We start from the raw sequence: 18042 nt of genomic DNA on the forward strand, positions 1-18042 counted from the left end.
GGATAAGTGCTGGTATATAACATTTACCCAGGGATTTAGTGCTGGTATATAACATCAATAATGATAAGAATTAATTATCATTTATTTCTTTTTGAACATGAGTCTTAGGTATTTGAATATTGAAAGATTAAGTATACAGTGTTTAGGATCCTTCACTCATCACAGCGAGTTATTGGCACAAAGACTATATTTTAAAAAGAAGTTGGTTCTGCACGTTTAGATGAAGTGTGAGATGTATGAGAGGCTTACAACATCATGTAAGAAGCAGTTCTGGAATATCCTCAGTGCAGCCAAGTATTTGCATTTCATTAATCACCTATACATAGTATTTGTTTGACAAAAGATGACTTTCTTATGGGACATATAAAAATTCTCCAGGTTCAGTCACACTTTCAATAACTTCTTTTATCCATGAGAGGTAGTTTGATACTCGGGTATAAGCCCCATATTTCCCTTCTTCAGCACACCCTTCCCCCCAACTGACAATCCCCATCAGATACCAAGTGTCATGATGAGCTACAGCAAAAGGTCCCCCGCTGTCTCCTTTGCAAGCATCTTTAGCTTTTGTAGCATAGCCGGCGCAGAACATATTTTCGGTAAGGAGCTTGTCTGTTGTTTGTCTGCAAATATCCATAGTCACCATAGGCAAACTGACTTTCATGAGAAAGCGGGTTGATCGACCCTTGGTATGAGTTGCACCCCAACCACTCACCCTTCCCGGCTCCTGTCCTTCTAGCAATAAAGTAGCTAGATTAGGATTGGGAAGGCAAATAGGGAATACATTCTGGCTGAAAGCAACACTACTGGTCAGTTGGATCAAAGCGATGTCATTATTGTAGTTCTCAGGGTTGTACTGAGGGTGCTGCTGGTACCGCTGCACCCCCACCTTTTGTTCATCCCTTTCTCTCTGGTGCTTATCAAAGTCTCCTGAAAGGCAAATGGAAGAATAACTGAGTTTGGTACCTTTTCACCTGGAAAAGGAAGAATGAATGGTTAGCTAAAAATAGGCTCACACCAAACTGCTCTAAAGATGCTATTAAAATTCTGTGAATCCAGCATGTCTGTTCCTTATGGAGTTTTCTGTTGCATTGCAAAACAAAGTAGCTGTGAAGAGATGGTCTACTCTGCCATCGCAGTCCACTCTAAATTAGAGATGGACAATATGTTTAGTGCTGAGGACCATTTATTACATATTCATGCTCATCCCTGTCACCTTGAAGGCTAGAAATGTATTTATTTTAAAAATAGAAACATTGGGATGGAAGAGTATTATGTCTTGGGTGCGTGCTGTGGCAGGTGGAAACTAACCATATTATCTTGGAATGGTATTCATGACTCTTAACACTTACCTACAGTAACTTGATGTGGGATAACGGTATCAAGGCAGTGTGCTGCGGTAAGCACCCACTGTCTGCTGATTAAGCTGCCCCCGCAAAAACCATAACCTCTCTTAGTTTGGATCTGTACCTAGGAAGAAAAAGCAGCAGCCATCATTATTACTGACTTCAGTATAAGGTTTAGGTAGGAAGCAATTTCCAGGCTCTTGCAATAAACCAAAAGCTGCAGTAAATAAGAGGTCAGTAGTCACACAGAGAAAATCTAAAGGAATGTTTTTGTAAGGGAATTTCCTATACTATCAGTTAGTATACTTGCCTATGCGACCAGATAATAACTGGTCCCATGACTTGGCTCTGCAGGGCCACAGCTAGAACAAAGTGAAATGAGGCTATTTGGTCAAAATTTCAGGAAAAGTATCTGTACCTGCCAAGGACATTCTCCTGGACGGCAGAAAGAACCTCCAACTATCCTAGGATCATTGCTTTCATCAGTGTAGTTGATGTTCATCCAGCTCTGAAAGTTCCCTTCTGTGACATTCTCCATAATTTGTTCAAGGTCTTCTTCCTCAATCCCTTCCTGTACCACTGTCTGGTTCCAGCTGTCCAAGTTTTCCTGGGCCTCTGTTTGATTCATGTCAGTCACATTCTCAGTCATATTCCAACCATTCAGTTGGTCATGCTTGTTTGATCTTCCTCCAGAAGAGCGTGTGGATTTCCTAACCAGCCCGCAAGGAAAGCGATCTTAAGGGGGAAAGTTAGATAAATTTTCTTAGTTTAAGGTAGACTGATGAGAACATAGAAGAGAGAACCTAAGAGATGCCATGCATTTAGGGTAGTGGGTCCCAACCTTTAGGAGCCTGCGGACCACTGAAGCAAAAATTGGAATCATCGTGGACCACATGCCCCCCCACCCCCTGCACACAAAAAATACAATTAAATTTGTAATCGTTAGATAATACTTATTAGATTCATTCTTTATAGGGAAGATTTGTGGGTTGCTGTTTTTGCAAAAACAGCTGAAAAGGAAGTCCCTTCAAGCCAACAAATGATTGAGTCCTATGGAAAGTGAAACTAAACTACACATTAGCATTTGCTTGTGAGTAAGCAAGTGTGCCTTGGCTCCTGTTGAGGTCAGGCAAAGAGAAATGCAATGGTCCTGATCTAAAGTAGAGCTTAACAAATGCTCCAGAAGGCAGCCTTCCTTACTCTCCCTTCCCCCCCCCCCCAAAAAGAATCAAAACAGGCTTGAGCTGGTAAGGTGAATTATTTTTCCTTTTTAGACTTGTAAAGCTAGGTGGGTCCTGATACTTTCTCATTTTAAACAGTGGGTTCTGGTGCTAACAGGATTTGGAACCATTGCTTTATTAGAAAGGGTTGTTGCCTTTTCCAGATTCTTTGGGGAGGGGCCCCCACCTCTGTGGAGCCTCATTTCCTCTCATCACTCTGGGGTTTTAATGCTGTTTAGAAAGAAGCTTTGAATCAGTTTAGCCTCTCTTCCCCCCCCCTCCAAAAAATGTTGAATTTCAAAGCGATTTCATCCCAAATCACACTGAACCAGTTTAAATATAGGAAATTGAACTGAGCACTGTGTAGAGCTGGAAATCTTACAAATTTTGCAGGGGAAGGGGGGGGGGTTTGAGGTTATTGCAGGCAGGCTACAGAGAGAATTCACTTGGTGGCACAGGGTTGGTGCCTGGGGTCCCCCAGCTTAGCTGGGTCAGAGGAGGAGGTGCCCCAGTGTCGGGCAGCAGCAAAGGCCATATGGCAGTGAGGACAAAGTGGGCTCGGCTCCGCCCGTCCTGACATCAGGAGGGGTGGGGTTGGCACTGTGCTCGTCCAGGTGGCTGATGGCTGCTGCGGCAGACCATGCCTCAGCACCCTCGCCCTGTTGGCCCACCTGCAGATCTGGGCTCCATGAGAACCTGGGGACCCAATCCAGGGAGAGCTGGGCGGGTGGTACGCGGGATAGGAGAGCCTCCGGCAGCCACCTGGAAGCCCCAGATCCTCTGTCATCCCTGGGCCCCAGACCCTTTCCACAGTGGCAGCCATGGCCACAGCCCCAACCACAGGAGCAGCTGGCAGAAGGGGTAGGGCTGGATAAGGTGTGGCTAGATAGGAAGGGGTCGGGCTCCAAGGCAGCCTTATGACTCCCCTGAGGAGTAAGGGACGGGCCTGAGGGGGCTGGCCTCCTCCATAAAACCCAGCCCAGCTGAGAATGAGGGTCGGTGTTGGCTATGCTACTGGCTGGAGTGGAAGCTGGCCAGCCCCTGAGCTAGGTACCACAGGGGTTAGAGATCCTGTGACCTTAGGGGAGAATGAACTGGGTGATGCAACCCCCTTTCCCCCACAACCCTACTGAGCCTTTTGGGGCTGGGTTGTCTGTGCTGGGGCCAAACCCAGCAGTGCCCCACCACTAAACCTCAGGGTCCCAACGGACCTCCATGGCCCAGAGCCGAACACTGGCTTCCCCATCTCATCTCTTACGTAATTATTTGTTTTACTTTAATTATGTATAATTATTTTAATGTGCTTGATGATGTCACTTCTGGTCATGACATCACTTCTGGTGGGTCCCAGACAGATTGTCTTTCAAAATAGTGGGTCTCAGTGCTAAAAGGTTTGAGAACCGCTGCTGTAATATATAAAGAGGGATACTGTTACTTCATATTTACAGCTGAAGAGCAGTAATAATGGATGGCAAATGAGGAGATACGGAGTTTAAAGGCCTTTTGGTCTGGCACATAGAAATTCATGGTAACTCTATAAGATATTATCAGATGGTAACTCCTAAATTGGATTGATTTTTTGTTGTTCTTATGGTCATTAATTGGTAGCGTGTGCATTCACAGTACATAAAGCAGCATGCTGTAAGCTACAATTTCTTTTGATTTTGGAGTTGAGCTTTGGCTACTCATAAGATATCATGTGGCTTGGCCCATATGTAGCTAATGGGCTGTAGTATAGTACTAGCTTTGGTTGTTGTTGAATTTTGCAATAAACTCTACCTAGAATGAAACTTAGTCTCCTGGGTGGCAGAAAGAACCTCCAACTATCCTAGGATCATTGCTTTCATCAGTGTAGTTGATTTTCAGCCAGCTCAAGGTGGCCTTGAGCAAGCAGCTGTTTCTCAGCTTCCCCTACTTCAGTGGATTGTTGGAAGAGTCAAATGAAATAAAGACCCTAAAGTATATTGTAAGATGGTCAAGCTTTGTCCCACAGTGTGTCCTCTAGTCTGGGCATCTAAACCCACTTGTCACCTTCAGCTAGCATCTCAGCCATTACCTGATGGCGTGCAGCTCTTCCCATCTTCAATTAGTGTATATCCCCTCGCACAGGAGCAGGCCACGTGAAGTGAGTTTTCAATATCTTGGCAATATTGCCAGCAGCCACCATTCTTGTACCAGCATTCAGACTTCTCTGCATCAGAAGTATACATTTTATTTGAGTCATTACTTAGAAAGCAACCATTCGATGTTGGTGGCACTTCAACAGTGATACTTTAAACAATAACCATTACAAGCATCAGTGGCAGGAATTAAAATTTCAGGTCAGTATTAATTTAAACACATCACAAGACTCCTAATTTAACCCATTCCTGTCCAGTCCACAGGTGTACACATTTGAAACCTGCAACATTCTGCAGAAAAGGCTTAACTGAGTCACAAACTGGAGTACTATATATGTGGTCAAGAGAAGACCTTGTTGATGCTGTTCTGTAACAAGTTCAAATCTATCAAGATTATCTGCCTAAGAACTATCCTTGGATGTGCGTGCCATCCAGCCTGTGGAGTGTGCAGGAGCATGTTTGTCTTGCCACCAAAGGGCTTTTACACGTGATCAGTACAGGTATTGTCAAGACTGACTTCACCAACCATCTGTTTAGCAATGGAAAGACTTGCTTGCAACAGCAAACCTGCAGCCACCCATGGCATGTGAGAACCTTTGGGTTGGGGCCTATTATATTTAATAGCAACCTTATTTTGTTGCTATTGGTTTATTGGTTGGGTTAAAATAAAAAAATCCATTTAATAAAAAAATATGAATGGGGGGTGTATTGGAGGGTCCCGTGTGATCCGTGCATAAGCACACATTATGCATAGATAAATGAGGGCTGAGCCACCCAGTAACAGGTTTAGTGGTTACAGCAGTGTGCTTAAATGCAGTACTTCTCTCACGTATGAATGAATGGCAGTCATTCACGTACAAGAGAACTTGTACTCTGGGACAGCATGGGGGTGGTGGCAAAATCTATGCCAGGTCCATGCTGCTATGAAGAAGCCTACCCACTTTACAAAGCCCCACACCATTCATCCGCAGAGCCATTTCCTGGATGTCTGTTTCTGGAACATGCCCAAAGGTTGTGAAGTGTTGGCAATGGTTTTTTTTTTCTTTCTACAGAGAGAAAGAGAGAGAAGATACAAAAACTGCAGAGGTGGGCCTCACCAGCTGAAACCCATAGTAAAAGAGGGGACCACAATTTTTGGCAGGAAGCTGCTCAGGTACAGAATCACATTTCACAATTTGCACAATTGCAGCTTTAGCTGTTCCATAAGCTTGGATGATATCAACTCCTCTCTCACCATGGTTACAGAAGCACCAATAGGGAGGAAAAGAAGAAAGAAAAGTCTGCAAGGTAACAGAACAGTCATCATCACCATCACTATCTGGTAGACTGTGCTTCCTTTGCAACTGCCCTGTGAGGAAGGGAGGGGGGAAAAGCCATTGTCTGATTTTATGAAAACTGCTCTGTGTCTTGTTGGCTAAAAGGCAGGGTACAAATAAATAAAACAAAATGAATGGTCGAGCACTGGTTAGATGTCTACAGATGCCTATCTATGTTTTTCTATACAAAACAAAGAAATCAACTTAGGGCCCAATTCTATCCAATTTTCCAGTGCTGGTGTTGTTGTGCCAATGGGGTATGCACTGCTTCCTGTGTTGGGGAGGCAGTCACAGAGGCCTCCTCAAGGTATGGGAGCATTTGTTCCCTTACCTCTGGGCTGCATTGTAGCTGCACTGGTGCTGGAAAGTTAGATAGGATTGGGCCCTTAATTGCTTGCTTGACTTTTTGTGAATGCATTGCTTGTTCCCTTTTTCCCAGAAGGTGCTTCATTGTAAAGCATCTCAGTTCCTAGATGAATTCACTAGAGACCGATGCCTGTAAATTTATCACTTTTCCGACCTTGGGATGAAGGAAGCTTTAATATGTTTCATTCAATTTTGCTACAGCAAACAAGATATAGATGTTGACTACCAAATAGGTCAATTACCATAAATGTTTCCACCCTGACTCACCTAATTCACACAGACTCCCTCCATACCTTGGGGGACAAGTGCAGGACGACAGATAGTGTTTGATCTTGCAAATGCCACCATTTTTACAGGGATTCTCTTTACAGGGGTTTAAATCTGTTTGGAAAGAGAGAAATGCCTTGAGATAAAAATCACGAAAGAGAAACCCAACAAATTATTTCAAGGCCCTCTCTTTGTGTTTGCTTTCTGTTGCCCATGGTATTGTAGCATAGGTCAAGAAAAAAGACAGCCTCCTACCTTTGTAAGCAAACCAAAACTCCATCTGCAAAATAATTATAAACAATGAAAACATAGTATTGGTAAATAGGCCACTGAATAGTTGATGAGAAGAAAAAGAAAAAAAAACATATTCCCATGTATTTTAGATTAAATTAATTTATAAAGGATAAATATTTTTGACTGCAAGCTACAAATGTAATTTTAATGTAATGAAATATACAGCGCATCTATGTTTTAACATCTTTCAAAAGATCTCACATCTGTTATTTTGTAAACGTTTATTGCTATTAAAAACAATACCTTGTGCCAAAATTTTTTACATCTATTTCAAATACACATGCTATTCAGCAATATTATGAACCTTGCATGCAAAGCATTACAGCAGGGTCTTACTATTGCTCCTCAATACACAGAAATTTACAAATCCTAGGCAATCTCTACTCATCCTAGGCAATCCTAGGCATCTCAGCTCAGAAGTAAGTCCCAGTATAGCCACTGGTACTTACTCCTAGGTAAGTGTGGATAGAATTGCAGCCTTAAGCCACTGGCCAGTATGGCTCAGCCAAGGAATTCAGCCTGCCTCTATAGGCTGGCATGTCCTGCTGAGTCCATATTAGGCCCAGCCCACAAGCTTTGCATGAGCACCTCCCATTACCAACATAGCACAGGGTAGCCCACCTAAGGCTAGTATAGTATAGGGGCAAGGAAGCTGCATAGCAGGACTTCTCCACTTCAAAGCTTGCCTCTGCTACAGACTGATGAGGTGGCCTTAGGCAAGCCATTCCCTCTCAGCCTCACCTGCCCCTGGCAATATGGGGATAATAATACTTTACCTGCATTGCAAAGTTGTTGTAAGACAATATGTGCACTTTCACGTGCTCTACAAATGCTAAGTACTGTTATCATTACGTCACTCTGAAGGGAGTGGGTATGACATGTTATGGAAGCGGGTGTTATGCTGCACCAACCACACATGGAAGTGTGGCAAGTGACAAAACATAACGGGTTGTGTCCTAAGTTCAGTTAGTCATCATGATGGGCAGCCCTATACTATCCCTGGCGGTGGCGTCAGGTGCCACGGTGCCAAAATGGCTACTACTGTATCCAGCGGCACTGCCAGGACTGCCTGAGGTCTCCTCGGGGAAAGAGGATTTCTCACCGTTTTTTCTTGTGATTTGAAGATCTCTTTTGCCTCTTCAAATGAACATATTTCTTCGATGCATTCTCTTTCCAGATTTCCTGGGGAAATCTCTTCAAAGAAACTGTTGGCACGCTTAGAAATCCTTAGCACCTTGCTTGCTTCTTCTTTTCTCATAAAAACTGTGAAAGCCAAGAAGGTTAGTAAAGTGCCAGCACTCTTCCTTTTCTAATTTTCCTCTTAATTAATTCACATAATTAAAGAAAGACATGTAGGTAACACATTTGTAGGTGCTTAACTATAATTCAGAGTTCATTGCGTCATTATGGGGTGGATAGAATGGGGTGCCTGGCATTGGATGGGATGGAATCCCTTATGTGCTAACCAACAAACAATAACGATGTTAGGTCTCAGCTATGGACGTGAATACAGCTTTTGAATCCACATCAACACTTTGTGGTTAATAAGCACCTACCTGAAAATGAAAATGATAGGCTGCTGTAGAAGGAGCATATTAATAAAAGGAAAACCACCCCAGAGGAACTTCTATCCATTCTAGAGCCAAGACTTGTTTGGTTTGCAGAAGATCATCTATGTGGAGAAAAAGAACAAACATAATATACTCTGCAAAGTGGACAAGGGAAGTGAAAGTGAAAATCAGGGTGCGGTAGGATGAGGAGTAGGAAAAATAAACACAGAAATTGAATTGAATGAAAGACTTGGAGATATTTCACAAATATGCATCCATTGAAATTATCTTTTCAAATTGACGGGTTAAATGCATTCGAATTGAAGCTCAGACGCTCTAATCTCACAGCAAATTCTGTGTATTGAAGAAGCATTTATTAGGAAAGCTTGTCTAATCCGAAGCAGAGAAGTATATAGCTTTGTTAGACTATTAAGGGTGCTAGACTAGGAAGGGTACTCAAAACTCATCAAAGCCAGAGATGTAGCCACAATTCCACAATATCATTGATTGTACTGTTCAAAGACTGTGAACATAAGAACAGCCCCACTGGATCAGGCCATAGGCCCATCTAGTCCAGCTTCCTGTATCTCACAGCAGCCCACCAAATGCCCCAGGGAGCACACCAGATAACAAGAGACCTCATCTGGGTGCCCTCCCTTGCATCTGGCATTCTGACATAGCCCATTTCTAAAATCAGGAGGTTGCGCATACACATCATGGCTTGTAACCCGTAATGGATTTTTCCTCCAGAAACTTGTCCAATCCCCTTTTAAAGGCGTCCAGGCCAGATGCCATCACCACATCCTGTGGCAAGGAGTTCCACAGACCAACCACACGCTGAGTAAAGAAATATTTTCTTTTGTCTGTTCTAACTCTCCCAACACTCAATTTTAGTGGATGTCCCCTGGTTCTGGTGTTGTGAGAGTGTAATGAGCATCTCTCTATCCACTCTGTCCATCCCCTGCATAATTTTGTATGTCTCAGTCATGTCCCCCCTCAGGCGCCTCTTTTCTAGGCTGAGGAGGCCCAAATGCCATAGCCTTTCCTCATAAGGAAGATGCCCCAGCCCAGCAATCATCTTAGTCGCTCTCTTTTGCACCTTTTCCATTTCCACTATGTCCTTTTTGAGATGTGGCAACCAAAACTGGACACAATACTCCAGGTGTGGCCTTACCATCGATTTGTACAACAGCAGTATAATATTAGCCGTTTTGTTCTCAATACTTTTTCTAATGATCCCAAGCATAGAATTGGCCTTCTTTACTGCCGCCGCAAATTGGGTCGACACTTTCATCGACCTGTCCACCACCACCCCAAGATCTCTCTCCTGATCTGTCACAGACAGCTCAGAACCCATCAGCCTATATCTAAAGTTTTGATTTTTTGCCCCAATGTGCATGACTTTACACTTACTTACGTTAAACGCATCTGCCATTTTGCTGCCCATTCTGCCAGTTTGGAGAGATCCTTCTGGAGCTCCTCACAATCACTTCTGGTCTTCACCACTCGGAAAAGTTTGGTGTCGTCTGCAAACTTAGCCACCTTACTGCTCAACCCTGACTCCAGGTCATTTATGAAGAGGTTGAAAAGCACCGGTCCCAGGACAGATCCTTGGGGCACACCACTTTTCACCTCTCTCCATTGTGAAAATTGCCCATTGACACCCACTCTCTGTTTCCTGGCCTTCAACCAGTTCTCAATCCATGAGAGGACCTGTCCTCTAATTCCCTAACTATTGAGTTTTTTTAGTAGCCTTTGGTGAGGGACTGTGTCGAACGCCTTCTGAAAATCCAGATATATAATGTCCATGGGTTCTCCCACATCCACATGCCTGTCGACCTTTTCAAATAATTCTAAAAGGTTCGTGAGGCAAGACTTACCCTTACAGAAGCCATGCTGATTCTCCCTCAGCAAGGCCTGTTCGTCTATGTGTTTTGAGATTCTATCTTTGCTGAGGCGTTCTACCATCTTACCTGGTATGGATGTTAGGCTGACCGGCCTATAGCTTCCCGGGTCCCCCCTCTTTCCTTTTTAAAGATGGGTGTGACATTTGCTATCCCCCAATCTTCTGGCACCGTGGCTGTTATTGATCTTTAATTTATCAATGAGGTCTGAAACATCTTCTCTTTTAACCTCTATCTGACTTAATTCCTTGGTCAGGAGGGGCCGCTCGGGCAGTGGTATCTGCCCAAGGTCTTCTGCCGTGAAGACAGATGCAAAGAGCTCATTTAATTTCTCTACCATCTCGAAGCCTCCTTTTATCTCCCCTTTCCCTCCCTCACCATCCAGAGAGCCAACCGCTTCTCTGGCGGGTTTCCTGCTTCTAACATATTTGAAGAAGCTTTTATTATTCCCCTTAATGTTGCTGGCCATGCGTTCCTCATAGTCTCGCTTGGCCTCCCATATCACCTCCTTACATTTTTTTTGCCACAGTTTATGTTCCTTTTTATTCTCCTCATTAGGGCAAGACTTCCATTTATGGAAGGAAGCTACCTTGCCCTTTACAGCCTCTCTAACTTGGCTGGTTAGCCATGTGGGCACCCTCCTGGATTTAGTGGAGCCCTTCTTTTTTTGTGGTATACACCTCTGCTGGGCCTCTATTACTGTTGTTTTAAGCAGCCTCCATGCACTCTGGAGAGATTGGACTCTTTTGAACCTTCCCTTTCAACCTCCTTCTAACCAGCCTCCTCATTTGAGGGAAGTCCGCCTGTCAGAAGTCAAGGGTTTTTGTGAGAGATTTGCCCAGTATTCTTCCCCCGACGTGCATGTCGAAGCAGATCGCAGCATGATCACTGTTCCCCAATGGCTCCATAACATTGATATCTCTAACCAGGTCCTGAGTACTGCACAATATTAAATCCAGAGTCACCTGTGCTCTGGTGGGCTCCATGACTAGCTGCTCTAAGGCACAGGCATTTTAGCATGTCAAGAAATCTGGTCTCCTTTTCGTGACCAGAACACAAATTGACCCAATCAATATGAGGATAATTGAAGTCCCCCATGATTACAACCCTGTCCCTCCTTGTCACCTTCCTGATCTGTTTCCTCATTTCAAGTTCCCTTCCGATTTCTGGTCTGGAGGACGATAGTACGCCCCAGTATTACATTGCTCCTCAGGCCTGGTAATTTAACCCACAGAGATTTTACGGTGGAGTTGGACCCACCTTCAATCTCTACTTTGCTGGATTCTATCCCTTCCTTAACATAAACAGCCACCCCACCTCCAACACGCCCCTCCCTGTCCCTCCTGTAGAGTTTATAGCCCGGGATTGCGGTATCCCACTGATTCTCCGCATTCCACCAGGTTTCCGTTATGCCCACTATGTCTATGTTTTCCCTTGTCACCAGACATTCCAGTTCTCCCATCTTTGCTCAGACACTCTGGGCATTTGCATAAAAGCATTTGTTCACGGAATGTTCCAGGATGGGCTGCTTATTAGCTCCTTTGTCCCCGCATCCTCTCACTGTGCCAAACCGTCTATCACATCCCATCATGCTACCATTCCCAATTTCTTCTCCTACTCTGCCTTTGTCGTGTTGTTCTCTAACCTCCCCATCCTCGTCACATAGGGATGAGGAGTCCCGAACCAGATGCCCCTCGGCTCCTGTCAGCCTTCCCCCAGGAATCGGTTTTAAAGCTGCTCTGCAACCTTTTTAATGTTATGCGCCAGCAGTCTGGTTCCATTCTGGTTAGTGAAGCCCATCCCTCTTGTACAGGCCCCGCTTGTCCCAAAACGTTCTCCAGTGCCTAACGAATCTAAACCCTACACCACTGTCTCATCCATGCATTGAGACCCCTGATCTCCGCCTGCCTAGCTGGCCCTGCACGTGGAACAGGTAGCACTTCAGAGAACGCTATCTTTGAGGTCCTGGCTTTCACCTTCCTACCTAATAGCCTAAATTTGGCCTCCAGGACCTCCTGGCTACACTTGCCCACGTCGTTGGTGCCGACATACACCACAACTGCTACCTCCTCCCCAGCACTGTCTACCAGCCCGTCCAGACGAGAAGCGATGTCTGCAACCTTCGCACCAGGCAGGCAAGTCACCATGTGATCCTCACATCTGTTGCAAACCCCCCTCTCTCTGTTTCCGTCGCTAACCCCCCTCCCGCCGAGGAGTATACTGAGTATACTGAGTGCATTCAGATACGGTCCCGTCCCCTAGAGAAGGGGTCCCCCCTAGGGGATTGTTTCCTTCCTCTCCAGGATGACGTCCTCCAGTCCTCCCACCCAGGCAGCTGAGGAGCTGCACGCCTGAGGTTGGGACGAAGCCTGATCGTCCCCGGAAGTCTCCCCACGGTCCTTCTCTACCTGCCTCTGCTTCTCCAGGTTGGCCACCAAGGCTTCAAGGGAGCGGACGCATTCCCTGAGACCCTGGAGCTCCTTGCACCGAGGACACACCGATGACTTATGTCCCAGAGGCATATAGTCATACATGTGGCACTCGATGCAGAACACTGGATAGCCCCCACCCTGCTGCTGGCTGTCTGACTGCATAGCTTTCTTTTTTGTTTTTATTTAGGGGTACTTAAAAAAACCCTAAACTGGTTTGCTGCCCTCTTCTCAAGGGAAGGGGAAGGGCAGTGTATGGGGCCCTGGCCTCCTCGCCCTGCTGCTGAACTCGCCCAGATGCTAAACTCACGGTGCCTTACCTGCCACGTAGTTCCCAGAGGCACTGGGTGTCCCAGAGGCCACGCACACTTCTGCAGAGAGGCTCACATGGTGGCAGGCACTAGCTTTATACCCCTAGCTAGCTCCTCCTCCCTCCCTCCTTGCTGATTGAAAGGGGAGCTGGTCTTCCCAGGTGAGATTACAAAAGCTCAGGAAGGCAAAAGGCTGTTGATGGGCTTAATCCACTCTGCAGGCCCCTGAATGGGTTGCTTGGATTTGCCTAATGGGGGCTCTTATCACCTCCTAAAGGTCAATGACTATGCTAAATTGCCCTGTCTGGTTGGGAACTGGCCCTTCCTAGGTTCTTACCCCCCTAGTTCAGTTCTCTTAGGCTAGTCTGGTTTTTTAACTTCAAGCTAGTTTTTATTTGAGTTTATTTATTATTGCTCTCACCTAGATCCTGTGTCCCAATTTACTGAACTGTTTAGATTATGTTCTAACTTAGATTAAGTTTAACTTGGGTTAAGTATAGGGTTAATTTAAAACAAAGTAGAAAAACTTGCTTTCCACTTTATCCTCCTCTGTTTTATTTATTTTTCCAAGTGCCTGACCCTTGGGCTCTTACTCACGAGTAGGACTCTGCTCCTGCTCAGAGTAGACCTATGTACACACCTACATATTTATTTTTATTGCCCTCACCTAGCTCCTGTGCCCCACCTTGCTGGACCTTAGACTCCCTCCCTTAGGTTAAATTAGGTGCTAACTTAGGTAAAGCTTAGGTAAAGCTAAATTTCAATGTTGATTTAAGGTTGATTTAAAGTTAGAAAGACAAAGAGTTAGAAAGAGTACACTTACCTTCTCCTTCTCGTCGTCGTCCTCTCCTTCTCCAAAACTCAGAGGTCCACTTGCCTTCTCCTCGCCCAGATGCTAAACTCACAGTGCCTTAACTGGCACTTTGTTCCCAGAGGCACTTGGTGTCCCAGAGGCCACGCGCGCTTCTGCAGAGAGACTGTGGACTAGACTTGTGTGAATTAAGGCATCAGATGGGCACACTTGTCTATAGTCTTTCTTACAGTTGCCTCTGAATTCTAGATGCTATTTGTTAAGACAATCACTACCAAAATGTACAAGTTAAGGGTATCCAGCAACTGAAACCTCATCACCTGTGCAATGGAAATGTGTACTGAAAAGAAATGTGGAAGGTGAAAAGGTCCAGTGTCGATCTTGTGGACATCTACACCCCTTTTCTAAAAGGAAACAGCCCACAGTATGTTATAAGATAGAAATATTTTGTTCTCTTACCTGATTAGGAAGGACAAAACTCTATTTAGATCAACACTAGAATGAGCTTATGGGGAACTTAGCTGTTGATGATTAATCTACACAAATATTGACAAAGAAGCCTGGCTTTCAGGATGCTATAGGGCAACTTTCTAGTCCAAAGCAAATCATGTTTAATTTTAAAAAATCATATCCTAAAACACTATTATCCCAACTAACAACAGTGGTTTTTCTTACGTACATTATTCACAGTCTTGGGCACTGTTTTCTGAAATGTTCTTTTTTGTCATTACACAATTGCCTCTTCTAAAGATGTAAAGTTTTGCCCCACATTTCCTACACCTCTGTTCTATGTAACAGCAGTCTAAAAGGCTGTTTTGTGGAAGTCAAATGTTTCTTCTTATCCAGAGCCATAGTTATTCATTGACTTTGCATATCTTCTGCTTTTAGTAGGTATCGCGTGAATGAACAGGCTTTGGATGTTGTGCCACTGGGACTGGTCTTAATAGCAAAGCAGGAGTGGAGGAACACTGAACAGCGTAAGCAGGAGGGTGGGGATCTAGAGCAGGGGTGTCCAAAGTTTTTGGCAGGAGGGCCACATCAGCTCTCTGACACTATGTCGGGGGCTGGGGAAGAAAATAATTAATTTACATTTAAAATTTGGATAAATTTACATATGTTTACATAAGTGAAGATATTAAAGATGAACTTATATGAATGAATGAAGGTCTTGCAATAGCTCAAGGCCTATACAAGGCCTTGCACAAAGCAAGGCTGGCCTTTTCTTTGCTGCCGCTACTGCATCACAGACGTGAAAAAGCAAGCAGTGGAGGGAGCCCTCATCCCACAGCTCACGCGAGAGGTCAAACAGTCGCCCCCACTCTGAGAGCAGTTGCGTCGGGCCAGTGCGGGCTCCAACAAATCTCCCGAGGGCCAGAGACTCATTGGAGACTGGAGGTTCCCTGAGGGCCGCATTGAGAGGCCTCGAGGGCCGCAAGTGGCCCCAGGGCCAGTGTTTGGGCACCCCGATCTAGAGCTTTGGTTCGGTTTGCTTTTGATCACCAATAGAAGCAGCAACAGCTCATGTTGCATCACATTGGCCATGAGTAGCACCTCATCAACAGTGTGCACCTGGTTATCTTCACTGGGTAGGCTGGGGATAACAGTTCTCATATATGGTCTGAAAAGGAAGCGGCACCTGGTAACCTACCCTTTTGTTCAACATTTAAATCGCTTTGAGCCCAATCCTATCCTTTGACTTGGCTTGGGCTTCACGTGTACGGTATTCTGTGCAGGTCTGTCAACCTTTGGACCAGCCCCTGTTGTTGTCCCTTTAGGATTTGTTTGCTCTGCAGCCACAGTCAGGTGCTTCACTCCAAGGAAAGTTTCAGCTGGTGTTCAAACCCTCGGTTAAAAGACCAGAAGATGGTGGGGCCAGTTTGCCTCTGCCCAGTTGGCAACCCATATTCTATGCAATAACACTGTGTTGGACTTCAACTGTGTCTCCATGACTTCAGCCATGGAGATGACAACTCCTTAGGCTTGATCAGGATCTTGTTAAGCCTATTCTTTCATGCTAATTTCAGGAACATAACTCTCGCCTACTCCTTTGATATTTCTCAGACAATGAGGGACAGAACCTGAGTTCAAGAACAGCTGAAAATAAAGAACTCTGATGATATGGATTAGCTGAAGACAGTCAAGGAAGAGTTTGATCACTCATGTGTTTTGTTGCCTTTATTCCCCACTTTCCTGGGGCCTGGCTTCAGAGTCACTCCTAGCATGAATGGATCACAGTCTAGCCTTTCTCCTCCCTCAAACTCTGATGGTGGTGAAGATGGCTGGATCTTGGCAAGGTGGAAGAAGAAATAAGCAACAATGGACAGACAGTTGCAATTGTCATATTAAAGGCTTAAAGCCCAATCCTTCCTTAACTCCACCACCCGAACCCCTGCCAATGCAGCACACACTGCATCCTGGGGTGGGAGAGTTGAGAGGGTTTCATCCTTTGCCCCAATTTAAGTGGTCTGCTGTTCAGCAAACAATTCAGGAGAGTGCAGTACTTACATTCTTGCAGCAGTGTAGTGTATAAACTATTATGTGCATATATGCCTGGTGTGTGTGTGAGTGAGAGAGAGAGAGCCAGTAGCTGATGCTTTAAAAAAAAAAAAATCTCCATGCTCCACAAAGGTTTTAAAATTTGCAAATCAAGAATGCATGTCGAGGGACTCCTAGTTGTAAAGTCAAAACTAATTAGTATTAAGTCAGGGGTGTTGAACAAAAGGCCTATGGGCCAAGTGTGGTCCCTGGAAGCAATTCATCCTGCCCTTGTTTTAATTGGGTTTTCCCAGTGGGATAATTGGGCTCTTTCATATCTTGAAATTATGATTTGCACATTTTTTTTCTTCTGTCATTTGCAACTAATGAGTTTTTATGTGAGAACAAAGTGCTTATTTCTAACCGTGCTAAGTGCTTATTTCTAAGGGCAGGAGATCTGGCTCAGTTGGTAGAGCTGCCACCTTGTATGCCTGAAGATCTGAGGCTACCAGTTCGAAACAACCTGAAGTACCCGAGAACTGAGCGTGGGAGGCGAAGGGCCAGAGAGAGGCCAGACTGGGAAGGAATCCAGCTGGAACCAGGAGTTCTATGAAAGAACAGAACTATTCAATTATAAAAATCCCTATGGGGGTTTAGAACAGCCTGCCTATGTAAACCGCCTTGGATTAAAGCCTGAAGAGAAATCTGACGACCAAAGAAAGGCGGTATATAAACACCTGTATAAATATAAATAAATAAATAAACAAACAAATAAATAAATAACCGTCATCTGCTTAATGATGTCACTTTCTCTTAACACTTTGGCCCTCACCAAGCACCATCAATACTAACTTTGGTGCTCTATATGAAATGAGTCTGACAGCCCTGTATTAAGTGATGCTGACTATGGACTCTTGCTTAAGACGTGCTTTGCTGGATCAGACCAAGCTCCTATGTAGTCAAGCAATCTTTGCAAGAATCATAGCAAACAGACACTAAGTGGTCCATCAGAAATTGGCCAGTGGTCCACTAGTTGATTGTGGTATTTCCTCTGCATACACCGAGTACATAAAGAGGTGAAAACTAGCATGGTGTAGTGACCAAATTTTAGACTTTGATTGGAAAGACCTGGATTCAAATTCCCTCTTGGTTATGAAGTTCACTAGCACTCCAATCTTATACTGTACACACTCTCCTGTGAGTAAGCCCCACTGAACTCAATAATACTTCTAAGTAGACATGTATAGGATTGCACTGTAGGTGACTGCAGACTGGTCACTCTCACTCAGCCTAAACTACCACACAAGATTGTTGTGAGGATAAAAAGGAAGGAGGGAAGAACCATGCACACTGCTCTGAGCTCCTTGGAGGAAATATGGGGTATAGTTGCATTGTTCCCTTTAAGCAGGATAGTTCTGCATTTGCACAAGTCCAACTCCAACTCCATCTAAGTCAAGCTCAGTGTTCCCAGAAGTCAGTGATGTCAAATGTCATTGCTGTGCATCCAGGAATGCCAGGAAGGTGCTGAACAGCAAACAAAGGAGTCCACCCAGTAGCATGGTCCCCTTACTAGGAATATTGATTATGTGTAGGAAAAGAGCCAGGATAGTGTAGCTGTTTGGGAGCTGGACTTTGA

The 18042-nt window shown here is 44.8% G+C and overlaps 1 protein-coding gene across 1 annotated transcript; it reads right to left on the reverse strand.

The window, feature by feature from the left end:
* Positions 1-332: 332 nt before the first annotated feature.
* LOC136644152 (coagulation factor X-like) lies at positions 333-8561 on the reverse strand. Its single transcript, XM_066619733.1, has 8 exons — positions 8483-8561; positions 8029-8189; positions 6888-6912; positions 6633-6746; positions 4620-4754; positions 1762-2078; positions 1350-1467; positions 333-927 (listed from the first exon to the last, which is right to left on the reverse strand). The coding sequence occupies exons 1-8, from the start codon at positions 8559-8561 to the stop codon at positions 353-355; spliced, it is 1524 nt and encodes a 507-aa protein (XP_066475830.1). The 3' UTR covers positions 333-352.
* Between the last annotated feature and the right edge of the window lie 9481 nt (positions 8562-18042).

Source organism: Tiliqua scincoides, chromosome 3 (assembly GCF_035046505.1).
Source record: "Tiliqua scincoides isolate rTilSci1 chromosome 3, rTilSci1.hap2, whole genome shotgun sequence".
Classification (NCBI taxonomy): domain Eukaryota; kingdom Metazoa; phylum Chordata; class Lepidosauria; order Squamata; family Scincidae; genus Tiliqua; species Tiliqua scincoides.

Excerpts from the sequence above, each read along its gene's own strand:
- LOC136644152 (XM_066619733.1), bottom strand. The coding sequence starts at position 8,561 with ATGGATAGAAGTTCCTCTGGGGTGGTTTTCCTTTTATTAATATGCTCC. Across the intron at positions 2,079-4,619 it reads GAAGAGCTGCACGCCATCAG|ATCGCTTTCCTTGCGGGCTG; the intron begins GTAATGGCTGAG and ends TTCCCCCTTAAG. Across the intron at positions 928-1,349 it reads CCCACATCAAGTTACTGTAG|GAGACTTTGATAAGCACCAG; the intron begins GTAAGTGTTAAG and ends TTTGCCTTTCAG.